General features: G+C 51.3%; 2 protein-coding genes across 3 annotated transcripts in view; both read left to right on the top strand.

The window, feature by feature from the left end:
- The window catches only part of dnajc1 (DnaJ (Hsp40) homolog, subfamily C, member 1), a 14,705-nt gene extending 5,277 nt beyond the window's left edge, over positions 1-9,428 (top strand). For both annotated transcript variants that reach the window (XM_036133050.1, XM_036133049.1), the window contains exons 7-12: positions 280-358; positions 443-603; positions 675-794; positions 903-951; positions 7,160-7,536; positions 9,125-9,428. In XM_036133050.1, the coding sequence (XP_035988943.1) occupies positions 280-358; positions 443-603; positions 675-794; positions 903-951; positions 7,160-7,536; positions 9,125-9,193 (855 nt within the window). In that variant the 3' untranslated portion in view covers positions 9,194-9,428. The remainder of the gene's footprint in view (positions 1-279; positions 359-442; positions 604-674; positions 795-902; positions 952-7,159; positions 7,537-9,124) is intronic.
- A 7,025-nt stretch (positions 9,429-16,453) lies between these two features.
- cunh7orf25 (chromosome unknown C7orf25 homolog) lies at positions 16,454-20,202 on the top strand. The gene is made up of 2 exons (XM_036133052.1): positions 16,454-16,611; positions 18,758-20,202. The coding sequence occupies exon 2, from the start codon at positions 18,774-18,776 to the stop codon at positions 19,998-20,000; it is 1,227 nt and encodes a 408-aa protein (XP_035988945.1). The 5' UTR covers positions 16,454-16,611; positions 18,758-18,773; the 3' UTR covers positions 20,001-20,202.
- Positions 20,203-21,756: the final 1,554 nt, after the last annotated feature.

The following is a 21,756-nucleotide window of genomic DNA, read 5'->3' as shown; positions in this document are numbered from 1 at the left end:
AGGAGCAGGTATGATCAGAACGTTCTGGATGGAGTCAACGACCCGATGGTACCTGCTGGACTTGCTCAGCAGACGTGGAACCAAGCTAACGAGTCTTGAGACGACGTTGGAGCTTCATTAAGGAACCAAGTTCTGTTAGAATCTAACTAACGTACCTGGTACCTGTGTGAAAAGGCCATAGCTCACCTGGTGCTGTCTGGACACCTGGTGGAAGCGGGTTCTGGTTCTGGTTCTGCTCTCGGTCCTGCTCATGGTGTAACTCCTGTCTCTGCGTTCCAGGAGGTGAAGCAGTACTATGAGGACTATCAGCAGATGAAGCAGAAGCAGGAAGCTGAAGCTGAAGAAGAACCGGCTCCAAGTAAGCTTTTCACACCAGAACCGGTCCTAGAACCCACCAAGAACCGCTCACTCCTCTGATCCCGTCTCCTGCCTCTGTCCTCAGGAGAGAAACGACCCAAAGTGAAGAAGCCCAAAGTGGAGTTTCCAGTTTACGTCCCTTCAGAGCAGCAGAACCAGCAGAACTACGACCAGACCACGTCCATCGAGGACATCGAGGAGCAGATGGACGACTGGCTGCAGGACTTCAGACCTGCCAAGAAGAAGGTGAGATGTTACGGAACCTCCTCCTGGTCTCAGTCCGCCTCTCCTGACCTCGGTTCTCCCTCCGTCCTCAGGAACCAGAATGGACAGAGGACGACCTCAGTCTCCTCAGCAGGCTGATGGTCAAATTCCCTGGAGGAACTCCGGGCCGATGGGAGAAGATCGCTCAGGAACTGGGCCGCTCTGTGTCTGCGGTGAGTGGCACAGAACTCCAGAAGGTTCCCCTCAGAACGTTCCACACTTTGCATCCAGAACGTTTGCTTTTGGTCATTCAGAGTCTGAATCTGGTCGTTGTTCTGCAGGTGACAATGAAGGTCAAGCAGGTGAAGGACAACGTGAACCAGACCTCAGGTACCAAGGTTCTGCTTACCTAGGTTCTCCTGTAGGAACCATCTTCCTTCATCAGTCCTGGGTTCTGCTTACCTAGGTTCTCCTGTAGGAACCAGCTTCCCTCATCAGTCCTGGGTTCTGCTTACCTAGGTTCTCCTGTAGGAACCAGCTTCCCTCATCAGTCCTGGGTTCTGCTTACCTAGGTTCTCCTGTAGGAACCATCTTCCCTCATCAGTCCTAGGTTCTGCTTACCTAGGTTCTCCTGTAGGAACCATCGTCCCTCATCAGTCCTAGGTTCTGCTTACCTAGGTTCATCTGCAGAACGTGCAGACTGCCGTCAGTGGACAGCAGTCAGTGGACAGGAGTCAGTTGACAGCAGTCAGTGGACAGTAGTCAGTGGACAGTAGTCTGTGGACAGCAGTCAGTGGACAGGAGTCAGTGGACAGGAGTCAGTGGACAGCAGTCAGTGGACAGCAGTCAGTGGACAGGAGTCTGTGGACAGGAGTCTGTGGACAGGAGTCAGTGGACAGGAGTCAGTGGACAGGAGTCTGTGGACAGGAGTCTGTGGACAGCAGTCTGTGGACAGCAGTCAGTGGACAGTAGTCAGTGGACAGGAGTCTGTGGACAGGAGTCTGTGGACAGGAGTCAGTGGACAGGAGTCAGTGGACAGGAGTCTGTGGACAGGAGTCTGTGGACAGCAGTCTGTGGACAGCAGTCAGTGGACAGGAGTCAGTGGACAGGAGTCAGTGGACAGTAGTCTGTGGACAGGAGTCTGTGGACAGGAGTCTGTGGACAGGAGTCAGTGGACAGGAGTCTGTGGACAGGAGTCTGTGGACAGCAGTCAGTGGACAGGAGTCAGTGGACAGCAGTCTGTGGACAGCAGTCAGTGGACAGCAGTCAGTGGACAGGAGTCTGTGGACAGGAGTCTGTGGACAGGAGTCAGTGGACAGGAGTCAGTGGACAGGAGTCTGTGGACAGGAGTCTGTGGACAGGAGTCAGTGGACAGCAGTCAGTGGACAGCAGTCAGTGGACAGGAGTCTGTGGACAGGAGTCTGTGGACAGGAGTCAGTGGACAGGAGTCTGTGGACAGGAGTCAGTGGACAGTAGTCTGTGGACAGGAGTCTGTGGACAGGAGTCTGTGGACAGGAGTCAGTGGACAGGAGTCAGTGGACAGCGGTCAGTGGACAGCGGTCAGTGGACAGGAGTCAGTGGACAGGAGTCAGTGGACAGGAGTCAGTGGACAGGAGTCAGTGGACAGGAGTCTGTGGACAGGAGTCAGTGGACAGTAGTCAGTAGACAGGAGTCAGTGGACAGGAGTCAGTGGACAGGAGTCAGTGGACAGGAGTCAGTGGACAGGAGTCTGTGGACAGGAGTCAGTGGACAGCAGTCAGTGGATAGTGGACAGGAGTCAGTGGACAGCAGTCAGTGGACAGGAGTCTGTGGACAGGAGTCAGTGGACAGGAGTCAGTGGACAGCGGTCAGTGGACAGCGGTCAGTGGACAGGAGTCAGTGGACAGGAGTCTGTGGACAGGAGTCTGTGGACAGGAGTCTGTGGACAGGAGTCAGTGGACAGCGGTCAGTGGACAGCAGTCAGTGGACAGCAGTCAGTGGACAGCAGTCTGTGGACAGCAGTCAGTGGACAGGAGTCAGTGGACAGCAGTCAGTGGACAGCAGTCAGTGGACAGCAGTCTGTGGACAGCAGTCAGTGGACAGGAGTCAGTGGACAGTAGTCTGTGGACAGGAGTCTGTGGACAGCAGTCAGTGGACAGCAGTCTGTGGACAGCAGTCAGTGGACAGGAGTCAGTGGACAGCAGTCAGTGGACAGCAGTCAGTGGACAGCAGTCAGTGGACAGGAGTCAGTGGACAGTAGTCTGTGGACAGGAGTCTGTGGACAGCAGTCAGTGGACAGGAGTCAGTGGACAGGAGTCAGTGGACAGCAGTCAGTGGACAGCAGTCAGTGGACAGCGGTCAGTGGACAGCGGTCAGTGGACAGCGGTCAGTGGACAGGAGTCTGTGGACAGGAGTCTGTGGACAGCAGTCAGTGGACAGTAGTCAGTGGACAGTAGTCTGTGGACAGTAGTCTGTGGACAGCAGTCAGTGGACAGCAGTCAGTGGACAGCAGTCAGTGGACAGCAGTCTGTGGACAGCAGTCAGTGGACAGGAGTCAGTGGACAGTAGTCTGTGGACAGTAGTCAGTGGACAGGAGTCTGTGGACAGCAGTCAGTGGACAGGAGTCAGTGGACAGGAGTCAGTGGACAGCAGTCAGTGGACAGGAGTCTGTGGACAGGAGTCAGTGGACAGAAGTCTGTGGACAGGAGTCTGTGGACAGCAGTCAGTGGACAGGAGTCAGTGGACAGGAGTCAGTGGACAGCAGTCAGTGGACAGGAGTCTGTGGACAGGAGTCTGTGGACAGGAGTCAGTGGACAGAAGTCTGTGGACAGGAGTCTGTGGACAGTAGTCAGTGGACAGGAGTCAGTGGACAGCAGTCTGTGGACAGGAGTCAGTGGACAGGAGTCTGTGGACAGCAGTCAGTGGACAGCAGTCAGTGGACAGTAGTCTGTGGACAGTAGTCAGTGGACAGGAGTCAGTGGACAGTAGTCTGTGGACAGTAGTCAGTGGACAGGAGTCTGTGGACAGCAGTCAGTGGACAGGAGTCAGTGGACAGTAGTCTGTGGACAGTAGTCAGTGGACAGGAGTCTGTGGACAGCAGTCAGTGGACAGGAGTCAGTGGACAGGAGTCAGTGGACAGCAGTCAGTGGACAGGAGTCTGTGGACAGGAGTCAGTGGACAGAAGTCTGTGGACAGGAGTCTGTGGACAGCAGTCAGTGGACAGGAGTCAGTGGACAGGAGTCAGTGGACAGCAGTCAGTGGACAGGAGTCTGTGGACAGGAGTCAGTGGACAGAAGTCTGTGGACAGGAGTCTGTGGACAGTAGTCAGTGGACAGGAGTCAGTGGACAGCAGTCTGTGGACAGGAGTCAGTGGACAGGAGTCTGTGGACAGCAGTCAGTGGACAGCAGTCAGTGGACAGGAGTCAGTGGACAGGAGTCAGTGGACAGGAGTCTGTGGACAGCAGTCAGTGGACAGGAGTCAGTGGACAGGAGTCAGTGGACAGCAGTCAGTGGACAGGAGTCTGTGGACAGGAGTCAGTGGACAGAAGTCTGTGGACAGGAGTCAGTGGACAGCAGTCAGTGGACAGGAGTCAGTGGACAGGAGTCAGTGGACAGGAGTCTGTGGACAGCAGTCAGTGGACAGCAGTCAGTGGACAGGAGTCTGTGGACAGGAGTCTGTGGACAGCAGTCAGTGGACAGGAGTCAGTGGAGAGGAGTCTGTGGACAGCAGTCAGTGGACAGCAGTCAGTGGACAGGAGTCAGTGGACAGGAGTCAGTGGACAGGAGTCAGTGGACAGCGGTCAGTGGACAGCGGTCAGTGGACAGGAGTCAGTGGACAGGAGTCAGTGGACAGGAGTCTGTGGACAGGAGTCTGTGGACAGGAGTCTGTGGACAGCAGTCAGTGGACAGTAGTCAGTGGACAGCAGTCAGTGGACAGTAGTCAGTGGACAGCAGTCTGTGGACAGCAGTCTGTGGACAGCAGTCAGTGGACAGGAGTCAGTGGACAGTAGTCTGTGGACAGGAGTCTGTGGACAGCAGTCAGTGGACAGGAGTCAGTGGACAGGAGTCAGTGGACAGTAGTCAGTGGACAGCAGTCAGTGGACAGTAGTCAGTGGACAGCAGTCAGTGGACAGCAGTCAGTGGACAGCGGTCAGTGGACAGCAGTCAGTGGACAGCAGTCTGTGGACAGGAGTCTGTGGACAGGAGTCTGTGGACAGCAGTCTGTGGACAGCAGTCAGTGGACAGTAGTCAGTGGACAGTAGTCAGTGGACAGCAGTCAGTGGACAGCAGTCAGTGGACAGGAGTCTGTGGACAGCAGTCAGTGGACAGGAGTCAGTGGACAGTAGTCAGTGGACAGCAGTCAGTGGACAGCAGTCAGTGGACAGGAGTCAGTGGACAGTCAGTGGACAGTAGTCTGTGGACAGTAGTCAGTGGACAGTAGTCAGTGGACAGGAGTCTGTGGACAGGAGTCTGTGGACAGCAGTCAGTGGACAGGAGTCTGTGGACAGGAGTCTGTGGACAGCAGTCAGTGGACAGGAGTCTGTGGACAGGAGTCAGTGGACAGGAGTCAGTGGACAGGAGTCAGTGGACAGTAGTCTGTGGACAGGAGTCTGTGGACAGGAGTCAGTGGACAGCAGTCAGTGGACAGGAGTCTGTGGACAGCAGTCAGTGGACAGTAGTCTGTGGACAGTAGTCTGTGGACAGCAGTCAGTGGACAGCAGTCTGTGGACAGCAGTCAGTGGACAGTAGTCTGTGGACAGGAGTCTGTGGACAGCAGTCAGTGGACAGTAGTCTGTGGACAGTAGTCTGTGGACAGCAGTCAGTGGACAGCAGTCAGTGGACAGCAGTCTGTGGACAGCAGTCAGTGGACAGGAGTCAGTGGACAGTCAGTGGACAGTAGTCTGTAGTCAGTGGACAGGAGTCAGTGGACAGTAGTCTGTGGACAGTAGTCAGTGGACAGGAGTCAGTGGACAGTAGTCTGTGGACAGTAGTCAGTGGACAGGAGTCAATGGACAGGAGTCAGTGGACAGGAGTCAGTGGACAGTAGTCTGTGGACAGTAGTCTGTGGACAGGAGTCTGTGGACAGTAGTCAGTGGACAGTAGTCAGTGGACAGCAGTCAGTGGACAGCAGTCAGTGGACAGCAGTCAGTGGACAGCGGTCAGTGGACAGCGGTCAGTGGACAGCAGTCAGTGGACAGGAGTCTGTGGACAGGAGTCTGTGGACAGCAGTCAGTGGACAGCAGTCAGTGGACAGTAGTCTGTGGACAGTAGTCTGTGGACAGCAGTCAGTGGACAGCAGTCAGTGGACAGCAGTCTGTGGACAGCAGTCAGTGGACAGGAGTCAGTGGACAGTCAGTGGACAGTAGTCTGTGGACAGTAGTCAGTGGACAGTAGTCTGTGGACAGGAGTCTGTGGACAGCAGTCAGTGGACAGGAGTCTGTGGACAGGAGTCAGTGGACAGGAGTCAGTGGACAGTAGTCTGTGGACAGTAGTCTGTGGACAGTAGTCTGTGGACAGGAGTCTGTGGACAGGAGTCAGTGGACAGGAGTCAGTGGACAGGAGTCAGTGGACAGTCAGTGGACAGTAGTCTGTGGACAGTAGTCAGTGGACAGTAGTCAGTGGACAGGAGTCTGTGGACAGGAGTCTGTGGACAGGAGTCTGTGGACAGCAGTCAGTGGACAGGAGTCTGTGGACAGGAGTCAGTGGACAGGAGTCAGTGGACAGGAGTCTGTGGACAGGAGTCAGTGGACAGCAGTCAGTGGACAGGAGTCAGTGGACAGGAGTCAGTGGACAGGAGTCAGTGGACAGGAGTCTGTGGACAGGAGTCTGTGGACAGTAGTCTGTGGACAGGAGTCTGTGGACAGTAGTCAGTGGACAGTAGTCAGTGGACAGGAGTCTGTGGACAGGATGTTCTGTCAGGTTCTACTGGTAACGTTCTGTAGGGTCAGTCTCAGGATGTTCTCTCAGGTTCTACTGGTAACGTTCTGCAGGGTCAGGTTCAGGATGTTCTCTCAGGTTCTACTGGTAATGTTCTGCCTGGTCAGTCTCAGGATGTGCTGTCAGGTTGTACTGGTAACGTTCTGTAGGGTCAGTCTCTGGTCTGCTGTCGGGTTCTACTGGTAACGTTCTGCAGGGTCAGTCTCAGGATGTTCTGTCAGGTTCTACTGGTAACGTTCTGCAGGGTCAGGTTCAGGATGTTCTGGCAGGTTCTACTGGTAATGTTCTGCAGGGTCAGTCTCAGGATGTTCTGTCAGGTTCTACTGGTAATGTTCTGCCTGATCAGTCTCAGGATGTGCTGTCAGGTTCTACTGGTAACGTTCTGCAGGGTCAGGTTCAGGATGTTCTGGCAGGTTCTACTGGTAACGTTCTGCAGGGTCAGGTTCAGGATGTTCTGTCAGGTTCTACTGGTAACGTTCTGCAGGGTCAGTCTCAGGATGTTCCGTCAGTGCCAGGTTCTACAGTCGGGTCTGCTGGAGTTCTACGGTCTGTGTCTTCTGTGGGTTTGGGTTCTTCTATCAGACTTGGGTTCCTTTGTCACGTCCTGGTTCTGACTTCTGTCTAAATGACGTTCTGCATTGTTCTACCCATGAGAACTGGACTTTGTGTTCTGGTGTTTCAGGTCTGGTCAAACTGTCAGATTTAAAGGCCCCGCCCCTTCCTGTGAGGTCATTTCCTGTGGACGACAGCATGATGACTCAGAGAGTGGGCGGGGCCAGTGAGGAGGAGGAGGAGGAAGGCCCGGCGGTCCGCAGGAGGAACCGGAAGAACCAGCCCTCAGACGGGGGGGAAGGGAAGGTCCGAGGCCGGCGGCAGAGGGATTTTGACCCGACTGCGGTGGATGAGGAGGACGAGGCGGAGGAGAACCAGGAGAAGGTGAACCCTTCAGCTTGGACTCAGAACCAGCAGAAGCTGCTAGAACTGGCCCTGCAGCAGTTCCCCCGAGGAACCGCAGAACGATGGGACCGGATTGCCAAGGTGGTCCCTGGAAAGACCAAGGTGAGACGGACGGTTCTGATTGGATTGTTTTAAACTTGGTTCTGAACTGGTGGCACTCTGAGTGTGGGTTAGGTTCTGAATTTGTTCTGACCTGGTTCTGTCAGTATTGATTTGTTTTTTTACATTTTTATCATAATATAAGATCTTTATTACCCGGCATAAAAGACCCGTTGAGATAAAGACTTCTTTCACCGGATGGCAGCAACACGCCACCGATGGAACAACTAATAGAACTCATAGACCAAGGAATAGAACAACTAATGGAGCATCTCATAGAACAACTAATAGAACAACTCGTAGAACAACTCATAGATTAACTAATAGATCAACTAATGGAGCAACTAATAGAACTCATAGACCAAGGAATAGAACAACTAATAGATCAACTCATAGAACAACTAATGGACGCCGTTCAAAGGATTCCTGTTGGAGGAATTGACGCGGTTCTGATGATTCACACTGGAAGGAATTACATGAGAGGGAGCTGCTGTGGTCAGAGAGATGCCAGATGTCCGTAGAACGTCAGGCAGAACGTCTTTCAGTTCTCTAAAGACGGTGAAGCGGCCAGTAGGTTCTCCAGTGTGTAAATGGCCTTAGATCCAGGACGGCGGTAACAGGCAGCAGGTGGAAGCTCCTGGTCTCCAGAATCAGAGACAGGTAGAACGCAGCTGACAGCCCTCTGAGTGAGGAACAGGACTTGGTTCTACAGTAGAACCCACAGTTCACCCTTTAATATAGAAATCACCTCATCAGTACAGAAAACAAAGGGGACATGTCCTCTGGACAGAGACGGTTCCTGTGTTCCCCGAGAGACGACTTCAGTCTGATGTTCCACTTTTTACGTTCTCTCCACACGGGAGGATGTAAGAACGGCAGGTTGGCGGTCCTGGGCCGTCACCTGTGGTTCCACTCCCATCACTGGTCATCATGACTGTGGATCAGTGCCGTGGAGAACACATGCCGGCGGCCCAGCTCGGTTCTACCAGCCTACCGATGCCTGGAGAGGGTCTCCTGGGGTGGCTGATGGTCCTCTTTTGCATGTGAGCAGCCAGTTGTGAGGTAGCTTGTTGATCCACTGAAGGTTCTGCTGCCAGGGCTGGGTTTACCTGGAGAACAGATGAAATGTTTCAGGAGGAGAACCTTCCAGAGGACAAACTCAGCTCTTGTGTTTTCTACCTGGATTATTGATCAGGACATTTTGATCCTCATCAACCGTCATTCTCAGGTCGTTCTAGCTGCTGACCAGCTCCAGAGCTTTACTTTGGATGGTCTCTAATGTTCTCTGAAGGAACAGATGAGAAAAGCATTATCCTGGATTTTCTGCATTTAAATCCAGTTTCAACTTCTCTAGTGAATTTGTGTCAAAAGCTGCCTGCAGAAATTTAAATGCCTGTGAGTGACCAGCAGTAAATGAGAGAATCATCTGATAAGTTTGACCAAAGATCATTGATAATGGGTTCTAATACTCTTTGTTCTCTTGGTTCTCTTGGTTCTCTGTGTTCCACAGAGCCAGAGGCCTCACACACGTCATTAATCCACACCTGGGAGGTAAATGTTCTGCCTGCCTGAAAATGTTCTTTTGTTCCAGGAGGACTGCATGAACCGTTACAAGATGCTGGCTGAGCTGGTGAAGAAGAGGAAACAGGAGAAGAGCTGACCAGCGCTGGCCCCGCCTCCCCCAGCCGCTGCTGCCAGCTGATTGGCCTAAAGGTGGCGGCTCACCTGATCAGGTGTGTCCGTACCTGCGGGCCACTGGACCTCATGTGCCTTATCTCCGTTCAGCATGTTGCCGATCAGTACTCAGTATTTATTGTTTCCTTCACTTCTTTCAACAGAAGAACGTGGAAACCGTTTTTTATTTGCTTGTTTCCAAATAAATATCCAATCATCAAGTTCTTCTTCTCTGTCTGTCCTGAACTAACCCGGTTGGCCCGGTCCACAGAGAGCAGCCGACTCAGAACCAGAACCCCCCCATGGTCCAGGTAGAACGTTCTGCAGGTGATGGGTGGAGGTGGTACAGTGATCAGGGAGCAGCGTGTTCCCCGGAGAACAGGCCGGTTCCCCCAAAATGTCCTCCCCACCCGAGATCTGACGCTGTGGTTCCCCCCCGCCTGGTTCTGCCACAGAACCGGGCCGTCCAGATGTCTCTGAGACTGTTCTTCTCCTGAAGGGACAACCATCTGGTTCCGGTCCGGCTGACCCTCCGGCCCGTCACGTCCGCATAGGAACGGGTTCCTTACAGGTGTTGTCATGTCGTAGAGAACGTAGAGAAAATCTGATTCATGCAATGAGACACAAACCTTTCACCAGTTCCTGAAGGCAGATCCAGAGCTGGAGAAGAGGAGAACATCTTGTGGAACCGACTTGGTCTCACTGGGAACGCTGCAGCTTTAGGAACCTCATCTGATGGTTGTTGTTCTCCAACAACAGTCCAGGGAAAACACTCCAATTATTCAGTTCTAGGACCAGAAGCAGACCAGCAGCTTCCAACAACGGGTTCTCTTTAGTCAGGAGCTCCACGGCTAACAACGGGTTCTCTTTAGTCAGGAGCTCCACGGCTAACGACGGGTTCTCTTTAGTCAGGAGCTCCACGGCTAACAGCGGGTTCTCTTTAGCTAACAACGGGTTCTCTTTAGTCAGGAGCTCCACGGTTAACGACGGGTTCTCTTTAGTCAGGAGTTCCACGGCTAACAGCGGGTTCTCTTTAGTCAGGAGCTCCACGGCTAACGACGGGTTCTCTTTAGTCAGGAGTTCCACGGCTAACGACGGGTTCTCTTTAGCTAACAACGGGTTCTCTTTAGCTAACGACGGGTTCTCTTTAGCCAGGAGCTCCACGGCTAACAGCGGGTTCTGTTTAGCTAACAGCGGGTTCTCTTTAGTCAGGAGCTCCACGGCTAACAGCGGGTTCTGTTTAGCTAACAGCGGGTTCTCTTTAGTCAGGAGCTCCACGGCTAACAGCGGGTTCTCTTTAGCTAACGACGGGTTCTCTTTAGCCAGGAGCTCCACGGCTAACAGCGGGTTCTGTTTAGCTAACAGCGGGTTCTCTTTAGTCAGGAGCTCCACGGCTAACAGCGGGTTCTGTTTAGCTAACAGCGGGTTCTCTTTAGTCAGGAGCTCCACGGCTAACGACGGGTTCTCTTTAGTCAGGAGCTTCACGGCTAACGACAGGTTCTCTTTAGCCAGGAGCTCCACGGCTAACAGCGGGTTCTGTTTAGCTAACAGCGGGTTCTCTTTAGTCAGGAGCTCCACGGCTAACAGTGGGTTCTCTTTAGTCAGGAGCTCCACGGCTAACGACGGGTTCTCTTTAGTCAGGAGCTCCACGGCTAACAGCGGGTTCTGTTTAGCTAACAACGGGTTCTCTTTAGCCAGGAGCTCCACGGTTAACGACGGGTTCTCTTTAGCCAGGAGCTCCACGGCTAACGACGGGTTCTCTTTAGCTAACAACGGGTTCTCTTTAGCTAACGACGGGTTCTCTTTAGCCAGGAGCTCCACGGCTAACAGCGGGTTCTGTTTAGCTAACAGCGGGTTCTCTTTAGTCAGGAGCTCCACGGCTAACAGCGGGTTCTGTTTAGCTAACAGCGGGTTCTCTTTAGTCAGGAGCTCCACGGCTAACGACGGGTTCTCTTTAGTCAGGAGCTTCACGGCTAACGACAGGTTCTCTTTAGCCAGGAGCTCCACGGCTAACAGCGGGTTCTGTTTAGCTAACAGCGGGTTCTCTTTAGTCAGGAGCTCCACGGCTAACGACGGGTTCTCTTTAGTCAGGAGCTCCACGGCTAACAGCGGGTTCTGTTTAGCTAACAACGGGTTCTCTTTAGCCAGGAGCTCCACGGTTAACGACGGGTTCTCTTTAGCCAGGAGCTCCACGGTTAACAACGGGTTCTCTTTAGCTAACAGCGGGTTCTCTTTAGTCAGGAGCTCCATGGCTAACAGCGGGTTCTCTTTAGTCAGGAGCTCCACGGCTAACAGCGGGTTCTCTTTAGCTAACAACGGGTTCTCTTTAGCTAACAACGGGTTCTCTTTAGCCAGGAGCTCCACGGTTAACAACGGGTTCTCTTTAGCCAGGAGCTTCATGGCTAACGACGGGTTCTCTTTAGCTAACAACGGGTTCTCTTTAGCTAACAGCGGGTTCTCTTTAGCTAACAACGGGTTCTCTTTAGTCAGGAGCTCCACGGCTAACAGCGGGTTCTCTTTAGCTAACAACGGGTTCTCTTTAGCTAACAACGGGTTCTCTTTAGCCAGGAGCTCCACGGTTAACGACGGGTTCTCTTTAGCCAGGAGCTCCACGGTTAACAACGGGTTCTCTTTAGCTAACAGCGGGTTCTCTTTAGTCAGGAGCTCCATGGCTAACAGCGGGTTCTCTTTAGTCAGGAGCTCCACGGCTAACAGCGGGTTCTCTTTAGCTAACAACGGGTTCTCTTTAGCTAACAACGGGTTCTCTTTAGCCAGGAGCTCCACGGTTAACAACGGGTTCTCTTTAGCCAGGAGCTTCATGGCTAACGACGGGTTCTCTTTAGCCAGGAGCTCCACGGTTAACGACGGGTTCTCTTTAGTCAGGAGCTCCACGGCTAACAACGGGTTCTCTTTAGCTAACAGCGGGTTCTCTTTAGTCAGGAGCTCCACGGCTAACAGCGGGTTCTCTTTAGTCAGGAGCTCCACGGCTAACAGCGGGTTCTCTTTAGCTAACAGCGGGTTCTCTTTAGTCAGGAGCTCCACGGCTAACAGCGGGTTCTCTTTAGTCAGGAGCTCCACGGTTAACAACGGGTTCTCTTTAGCTAACAGCGGGTTCTCTTTAGCTAACAGCGGGTTCTCTTTAGTCAGGAGCTCCACGGCTAACAGCGGGTTCTCTTTAGCTAACGACGGGTTCTCTTTAGCTAACAACGGGTTCTCTTTAGCTAACGACGGGTTCTCTTTAGTCAGGAGCTCCACGGCTAACAACGGGTTCTCTTTAGTCAGGAGCTCCACGGGTAACAGCGGGTTCTCTTTAGCCAGGAGCTCCACGGTTAACAACGGGTTCTCTTTAGCCAGGAGCTCCACGGTTAACAACGGGTTCTCTTTAGTCAGGAGCTCCACGGTTAACAACGGGTTCTCTTTAGCTAACGACGGGTTCTCTTTAGCTAACAGCGGGTTCTCTTTAGTCAGGAGCTCCACGGTTAACGACGGGTTCTCTTTAGTCAGGAGCTCCACGGCTAACGACGGGTTCTCTTTAGCTAACAGCGGGTTCTCTTTAGCTAACAACGGGTTCTCTTTAGCTAACGACGGGTTCTCTTTAGCTAACAGCGGGTTCTCTTTAGTCAGGAGCTCCACGGCTAACAGCGGGTTCTCTTTAGCCAGGAGCTCCACGGTTAACAACGGGTTCTCTTTAGCCAGGAGCTCCACGGTTAACAACGGGTTCTCTTTAGTCAGGAGCTCCACGGTTAACAACGGGTTCTCTTTAGCTAACGACGGGTTCTCTTTAGCTAACAGCGGGTTCTCTTTAGTCAGGAGCTCCACGGTTAACGACGGGTTCTCTTTAGTCAGGAGCTCCACGGCTAACGACGGGTTCTCTTTAGCTAACAGCGGGTTCTCTTTAGCTAACAACGGGTTCTCTTTAGCTAACGACGGGTTCTCTTTAGCTAACAGCGGGTTCTCTTTAGTCAGGAGCTCCACGGTTAACGACGGGTTCTCTTTAGTCAGGAGCTCCACGGTTAACAACGGGTTCTCTTTAGTCAGGAGCTCCACGGCTAACAGCGGGTTCTCTTTAGTCAGGAGCTCCACGGCTAACAGCGGGTTCTCTTTAGTCAGGAGCTCCATGGTTAACGACGGGTTCTCTTTAGTCAGGAGCTTCACGGCTAACAGCGGGTTCTCTTTAGTCAGGAGCTCCACGGCTAACAGCGGGTTCTCTTTAGTCAGGAGCTCCACGGCTAACAACGGGTTCTCTTTAGTCAGGAGCTCCACGGCTAACGACGGGTTCTCTTTAGTCAGGAGCTTCACGGCTAACGACAGGTTCTCTTTAGCCAGGAGCTCCACGGCTAACAGCGGGTTCTCTTTAGTCAGGAGCTCCACGGCTAACAACGGGTTCTCTTTAGTCAGGAGCTCCACGGCTAACAGCGGGTTCTCTTTAGCCAGGAGCTCCACGGCTAACAGCGGGTTCTCTTTAGTCAGGAGCTCCACGGCTAACGACGGGTTCTCTTTAGCCAGGAGCTCCACGGCTAACAACGGGTTCTCTTTAGCCAGGAGCTCCACGGTTAACAACGGGTTCTCTTTAGCTAACAGCGGGTTCTCTTTAGTCAGGAGCTCCATGGCTAACAGCGGGTTCTCTTTAGTCAGGAGCTTCACGGCTAACAGCGGGTTCTCTTTAGTCAGGAGCTCCACGGCTAACGACGGGTTCTCTTTAGTCAGGAGCTCCATGGTTAACGACGGGTTCTCTTTAGTCAGGAGCTCCACGGCTAACAACGGGTTCTCTTTAGTCAGGAGCTCCACGGCTAACAACGGGTTCTCTTTAGTCAGGAGCTCCACGGCTAACAACGGGTTCTCTTTAGTCAGGAGCTCCACGGGTAACAGCGGGTTCTCTTTAGTCAGGAGCTTCACGGCTAACGACGGGTTCTCTTTAGTCAGGAGCTCCACGGCTAACAACGGGTTCTCTTTAGTCAGGAGCTTCACGGTTAACAACGGGTTCTCTTTAGTCAGGAGCTCCACGGGTAACAGCGGGTTCTCTTTAGTCAGGAGCTTCACGGCTAACGACGGGTTCTCTTTAGTCAGGAGCTCCACGGCTAACAACGGGTTCTCTTTAGTCAGGAGCTTCACGGTTAACAACGGGTTCTCTTTAGTCAGGAGCTCCACGGCTAACGACGGGTTCTCTTTAGTCAGGAGCTCCACGGCTAACAGCGGGTTCTCTTTAGTCAGGAGCTCCACGGCTAACAGCGGGTTCTCTTTAGTCAGGAGCTCCACGGCTAACAACGGGTTCTCTTTAGTCAGGAGCTTCACGGTTAACAACGGGTTCTCTTTAGTCAGGAGCTCCACGGTTAACAACGGGTTCTCTTTAGTCAGGAGCTCCACGGCTAACAGCGGGTTCTCTTTAGTCAGGAGCTCCACGGTTAACAACGGGTTCTCTTTAGTGCATCCAATGGTTCAAACATTATATCCTGAAGGAGGTGCCGTGTATCAGGATGACAATGCACCAATACACACAACAAGACTGGTGAAAGATTGGTTTGATGAACATGAAAGTGAAGTTGAACATCTCCCATGGCCTGCACAGTCACCCTACAACATGGACTGGAGAGTGGGTTCCTGCATAGACATAATGAGTAGACCCCGCATTGACTGTCGCGGCGCAGGAATTACGGCCGCCATCTTGGGGCGGTCGACCTGCTACCCTAACCTGCTGATTTAAGATGAACACAATGATGCCTCAGAAATGTGCGACGTATTTTTGTTTAAACCGACGGACCATTGACGTCAGGGCTGGAGGGATAACTTTTCACAAGTAAGATTAAAAGATATTGTTTATATTAGAATGTCTAATAGTTTTTGTGACTTAGGCTCTCCAAAATAATCTATCTATCGATATATAGATATATAGAGATATAGAGATATATATAGATATATAGAGAGAGAGCAGTATTGCAGCTGCTCTGTTTAACAGTTTTATTAAACTTCAAAAAAGCTAAATAATGACTTTTTTTATAAACTCATGAGCTGTGATCATTAATTGTTGAGCAATAACGGGCAAAGCAGAGACTGATTATTGTAATGTGCGATCTGTGTCAAACTAAAATGTATGACTTCATCATAGTGTTTACGTCCTGCATTGTCCAGGTTGTGGTTGGCCTTGTATGATCATAGGATTGATTTATATTGAATGACAGGAAGCCAGTGGAGTTAATGTTCAGGTGTGAAGTAGATGGTGTAATGATGAAGCTGCTGTCTTTTGTACTAGTTGTAGTTTATGGAGGATTATGGGGGACAGGGAGCTGAAACTGTGAAGTGGACTGTGGACCAGTTTGGCAAAAGTGTGAAGGAAGAACTTGATGCTGCAAATGTGAAAGTTAACCAGGTGATGTTATGGATGTGGAAAGAGAAGGAGATTATGGAGAGGCTGTCCAGGATGACACCAAGGCTCTGAAGGTGGAAGAGAGACTGGAACTGTAAATGGAACTAGCAGATTTGGTTAAAGAGGACTTTGCACAATAATCAAATGAGGTTACTAAGGTGGCATGACGTCCACGGCCTGGGAATATATGGGCTGACTAGAAAAAGTTTCAGTCAAATTGATTATTTTTGCTTTAACCCCCGGTATATATATGTGTGTGTATATGTGCGTGTGTTATGAATATAAAAGTCAATTAGTTTAATCTAAACATTGTGGTCTTCATTGTTTCATAAAACCGGATCACATGTGAACCTTTTAAGTTCTGGTATAGTCACAGATTAGGAACAGACGTTTTGGGGGAGGATTAAAGAGAAAGTTAATAATATGAGAAAAAAAGTCCTGGGACAATAAAGTAAAAAAAAAGGACAAAAGTGGTAATATTATGAGAAAAACATCATATTATGAGAATTAAGGGGGAACATTTCCAGAATAGTCACAGTTTGCAGAATTATTTCAGTCCTGGAGTAATAGGGCCAGGTTAGATTATTTTAATTATTTTTATTCTTTACGAGAATAAATTCAGGAGAATGAAGCTAAAGGGATATGAAAATAAACTCGTAATATTACAAAAATAAAATTATTACGAATATAAAGTATATTCTGAGATTAAAGTCCCTCTGATACTGTTTCAGTGACTCAGTCTAACTGCAGATTTGCCTCATTCAACATGGCGGACACTCTGACGCATCGCAGCAGAGGCAGAACCCGCCCAACGACGCGTCTACGTTTATGATGTCTATGCATGGGACCGGGTCACTACTTTCTGGCCTTTTATTTTGAAAGTGCTGCCGGTAGTGACGCAATGCTTCCGGCCAGCTGGCAGAGCGGCGTCATTAACGTTAGCGTTAGCATCGAGCACTGACGTCAACGGCGTTGCCTGTTCGGCTTTAAACGTCCGAACCGATACCGGCAAGGAACCGTCCGCCATCTGGGATCAGAACCAGGTGAGTTAGCTTTACCGGAAGACCTCTGTCCGGCCCGAACCCAGCAGAACTGGGGCCGAACCCAGCAGAACTGGGGCCGAACCCAGCAGAACTGGGTCCGGGTTAAGACCAGCAGAAGTGACTTTTAATATAAATTACCTTCATCTGGATCTCCAAGAATCTAAACAGCTTTTATCTGATTTACCATCTAACCCGTCCTCCTTATTTCCTCCTCCTTTGCTTCAAGTCTCTCCAAGCAGCATTCACTCCTCCTGAAAGAGCGTAGAGCCACAGTGGACAGTCGTCTGCATCGTTGATGGCTTTGCAGCAATCCCTCATACTGAGCATGCATGAAGCGACAGTGGAGAGGAAAACTCCCCTTTAACAGGGAGGAGAACCTCCAGCAGAACCAGAACCAGGCTCAGTGTGAACGCTCATCTGCCTCCACCCACTGGGGCTTAGAGAAGACAGAGCAGAGACACAGAAAGCTCAGAAGCTCACATTGACCCAGGAGTACTTTCTATGTTAGAGAAGACAGAGCAGAGACACAGAAAGCACAGAAGCTCACATTGACCCAGGAGTACTTTCTATGTTAGAGAAGACAGAGCAGAGACACAGAAAGCTCAGAAGCTCACATTGACCCAGGAGTACTTTCTATGTTAGATGGTAATAGAGGATGATCTGCCTCCCCTGATGATGTCACAGCTAACAGAACACCAGACCAGGTGTACCTTCTATGAAGAGAAAAATGACAGAGAACAAAAAGTTAAAAGCAGAAATAACAACAAATAATGCAGATTGGAGAGCAGTAGGAGAACTCACCAGAGTGAGAGAAATAGACCCTGATGTCCTCCAGCAGCCTAAGCCTATAGCAGCATAACTATAGAGATAGCTCAGGGTAACATGAGCCACTCTGACTAGAAGCTTTGTCACAAAGGAAAGTTTTAAGATTAGTCTTAAAAGTAGACAGGGTGTCTGCCTCACGGACCAAAACTGGGAGTTGGTTCCACAGGAGAGGAGCCTGATAGCTAAAGGATCTGCCTCCCATTCTACTTTTAGAGACTCTAGGAACCACCAGCAGACCTGCAGTCTGAGAGCGAAGTGCTCTGTTAGGAACATACGGGGTAATCAGAGCTCTGATATATGATGGAGCTTGATTATTAAGGGCTTTATACGTTAGAAGGAGAATTTTAAATTCTATTCTTGATTTAACAGGAAGCCAATGAAGGGAAGCTAAAACAGGAGAAATATGATCCCTCTTGTTGATTTTCATCAGAACTCTTGCTGCAGCATTTTGGATCAGGTGAAGGCTTTGAACTGCATTTTGTGGACTTCCTGATAGTAAAGAATTACAATAGTCCAGCCTTGAAGTAACAAATGCATGGACTAGTTTTTCAGCATCACTCCTGGACAGAATGTTTCTAATTTTGGCGATATTCCGGAGGTGAAAAAAGGAAACTCTGGAAACCTGTTTAATATGGTAAAGCTCTTTTAAAAACCTTTACGTTCCATTTAGTCCTAACCCTAACTGGAAAACAAAAGCATCATCATCTCATCAATGTATAAAAGCCTTGTGGAAATAAAGTTTGTTATAACGGTAAACAACTCGTATTACATCAGCAACCCTTGGTCTCAAAATGCTAACGGGAGCTATCCTGTTAGCGCCACGTGTTTAAAACACGCTGAAAACGCAGAAAGTAAACCGTTCTAAATTTCCCTGTTTACTCCTCTGCCAAACGTGTCGGTGCCTCCGTGTCAGTCGGCTTCACTTTGGGCGGCCAGTGGAAGCCGCTGAGGCAGAAAGGTGAAGGCTAGGCGGCTAGCGGGCGGCTAGCGGGCGGAGTTGCTTACAACTCCTTTTTTTAGTTTTCCTCCTGATTTGATGGCACAACAGCAGAAAGCCAGTAAAGCTGATTCTGATTGGTTGTTGGTCTCAATGAGTCCACCTGTCACTGCAGATGACAGCAGGTGTTTCCCTGGCCCGGTTAGGCTCGGTTCTGGGATGGATCCGGTTTATCAGAGACTGAAGACTGCTTTCCTGGTTCCTCAGCCCTGACGGTTCTGCTGTGGGTCCTCCTGGTCCAGACCGGCACCGGTCCAGGAGTCCACCTGGGTACACCTGGGCTGGCGGTCCACTAACCTGACGGCGTGTCCTCTGTGTCCTCAGGTGTGATGCAGCAGACATGTCCCTGCAGGCCACGCTGCGGGAGAGGATCGGCTCCGCCCAGACGCTCCTGCAGCGGGCGGAGCAGCTCTGTCCGGGGGTCGAAGGTCACCAGAAGCTCTGCAGCAAACTGCGAGCCGAGTTGCGATTTCTGCGGCGGGTGGAGGCCGGAGAGCTGCAGGTGAAGGAGTCTCACCTGCACAGCACCAACCTGACGCACCTGACCGCCATCGTGGACTCCGCTCAGGACCTGGAGAACGTGGTGGCGCTGCTCCACTGCTTCAAGTACCAGGACGCCGCGGGCCGGCACCGCACCCTGGTGGTGGACGTGGTGGCCAACGAGGGCCTCACCTGGGTGAAGGCGGTGGGCAGGAAGGCGGAGGCGCTGCACAACATCTGGCAGGGGCGGGGCCAGTACGGAGACAAGAGCATCGTCCGGCAGGCCGAGGAGTTCCTGCAGGCCAGCCGGCAGCAGCCCGTCAACTACCGGCACCCCCACGTCGTCTTCGCCTTCTACAACGGCGTGTCCTGCCCCGTGGCCGACCGCCTGCGGGACATGGGCGTGGCCGTCCGCGGGGACATCGTGGCGGTCAGCAGCGTCGAGCCGGAGGAAGAGGAGGACGAGGAGGAAGAGCCCGAAGAAGGAGAGGAGGACGAGGACGGGCCGACGGGTGTGACGCAGGTGGACCGCGGCACGGTGGTGGCCCACCTGGCGTTCCCGGCGCAGCTGCAGGTGGAGGAGTCCCAGCGAGTGAACCTGGACATCACCACACTCATCACCTACGTGTCGTCGCTGAGTCACGGCCGCTGCCGCCTCAGCTTCCGGGAGCCCGTCCTGACGGAGCAGGCCGCCCAGGAGCGCCGGCAGCCGGTGCTGCCCCAGCTGGACGCCTTCATGGCGGGCAAGCAGCTGTTCGCCTGCCGCGCCGCCGTGCGCGACTTCCAGGTGATCCTGGACACGCTGGGCGGGCCCGGAGAGAAGGAGCGCGCCCAGAAGCTGCTGGCCCGCCTCCGCCTGGTGGACGACCAGCCGTCGGAGCGCACGCAGCGCCTCACGGCGAGCGCCAAGATCAACCGCCGCTCGCTCATGATCTTCGGCACCGGAGACTTCCTGAGAGCCGTCACCATGACGGCCAACAGCCGCTTCGTCAGAGCGGCGGCCAATCAGGGAGTCCGTTACAGCGTGTTCATCCACCAGCCGAGAGCTCTGACCGAGGGCAAAGAGTGGAGGGCCACGCCCGTCTGAGCAGGCCACGCCCACACAGAGGCCTCGCCGCGCCGGGGCTGCTGGGAGTTTGAGTTTCTGCACTGTTGTGATCAGCCAGCTGAGAGCTGCTTGTTTTTGTTCAATAAAAGACTAAAAAAGAATCTCAGCCGCCTTCTGGTAACCTTCATATGTCACAGGAAGTCTCGGCAACCTTTCACAATAAAGTTCTTTCTAGACTGCATTCTGACTCGGGTCTCGTGTGTTTTAGAAATCTACTTCTGTCCCTGGAAGGATCCTCATGAATCCGATGCTTTTGGTTTTAACTGGTTTTATCTGGCTTTAATTGGTTTTATCTGGCTTTAACTGGTTTTAACTGTTTTTTAACTGGTCTTTAATTGTGTTTAACTGGTCTTTAAAGGTATACTATGCAACCGGGGTTGATTTTCCAGCGAGGCTCCCCCCAGAGGGCGAAAGTAAAAGTGCACTGTCGTAAAGATGCTCAGCTGTTCTGGTTTCTCCATCAAGTCAGGCGCTTTGGTTGTTCTGAGCTTAGCAGACAGGCGAACCAACGAATCACCATGTCTACTAACAGTGAAAGTATAAACATGCACACAGAGAGAGAGAAACCATTCCAATGCAGTGTTTCTCCTAGGAATTTGCTTACCGGATGAGCGGAGCGGGGGGAGACAAGCTTTGCGCGCATATGGAGTTAGGTTTTTTTTTTTTTTTTTGGAATGTTGGCCAGGCGGTACCGTGAGGGAAACCCTACAATGTTACTTATAGCAGTTCTCGCAAGTTCTCGTAAAGCAAGACCGACTCTCGCGATGCACACAAGACTTCTGAGCCTGTGTGTGCGGGCGAGAGCTCCTGCAAGAGGAAGTACGGTATTTCCCCCACAGACCACCAGGGCGGCCGAGAAAACCTTTGTTCAACCTGAAATGACTCATTTAATCATCCAAAACGGTATGGAACATATTAATTAACTGAAAAATGTTGCATAGTATGCCTTTAACTGTTTTTTAACTGCTTTTAACAGTTTTTTATCTGGTCTTTAACTGCTTTTAACTGTTTTTAACAGTTTTTTAACTGGTCTTTAACCGGGGGTCCCTGTGGATGATGTGGACCGCTGTCAGGGCTCCACCTGCCTCCCTGAACTGCTCCTGACTGCAGGAGTCATCTCTCCACCCCTGCAGCTTCCCATGTTCTCACGTTCTCAACCTTCAGGAAGTCTCCAGTTCTGAAAGGGCCGGTTCCGTCTGCAGAACATCGCCATGGAGCGACACGGGTGGTCATGTATAAATAAAGTCATCCTAAGATGTTTGGACCACGACCTGCAGTCAGAGGGCCGCTTTTAGATCCCTCCCTGTTCTAGACACAGACATATATACGTAGACGCTCCATTGGACGCTGCTGGCCGCTAGGCTGACGTGCCTACAGGGCGGCCATCTTGGGTCAGACCACAGATCAGACAGCTGTTGTCAGAATGAATAGGAGCTCAGATCTCATTTAATCATATGTTCACAGTGATCGTGACCTTTCAGTCAGATTACACATATTTATTCAGAACCAAAGCAATTTAAACAAAGTAGATAAGATATATACTCAGTTATATATTTTGCAGTTATATAATAATATCATAAACACACATAAATTATACACACATCTCTATCTATCTATCTATATCTATATATATCTATCTATCTATCTATGTATCTATCTATACATATATACATATATATATATATATATATATATATATATATATTATATTTGATGAATATAATATATATATATA

Source organism: Fundulus heteroclitus, unplaced genomic scaffold, assembly GCF_011125445.2.
Source record: "Fundulus heteroclitus isolate FHET01 unplaced genomic scaffold, MU-UCD_Fhet_4.1 scaffold_56, whole genome shotgun sequence".
Taxonomy (NCBI): domain Eukaryota; kingdom Metazoa; phylum Chordata; class Actinopteri; order Cyprinodontiformes; family Fundulidae; genus Fundulus; species Fundulus heteroclitus.
Note: the sequence above shows the minus strand (reverse complement) of the source record. Positions and strands in the feature narration are given on the sequence as shown.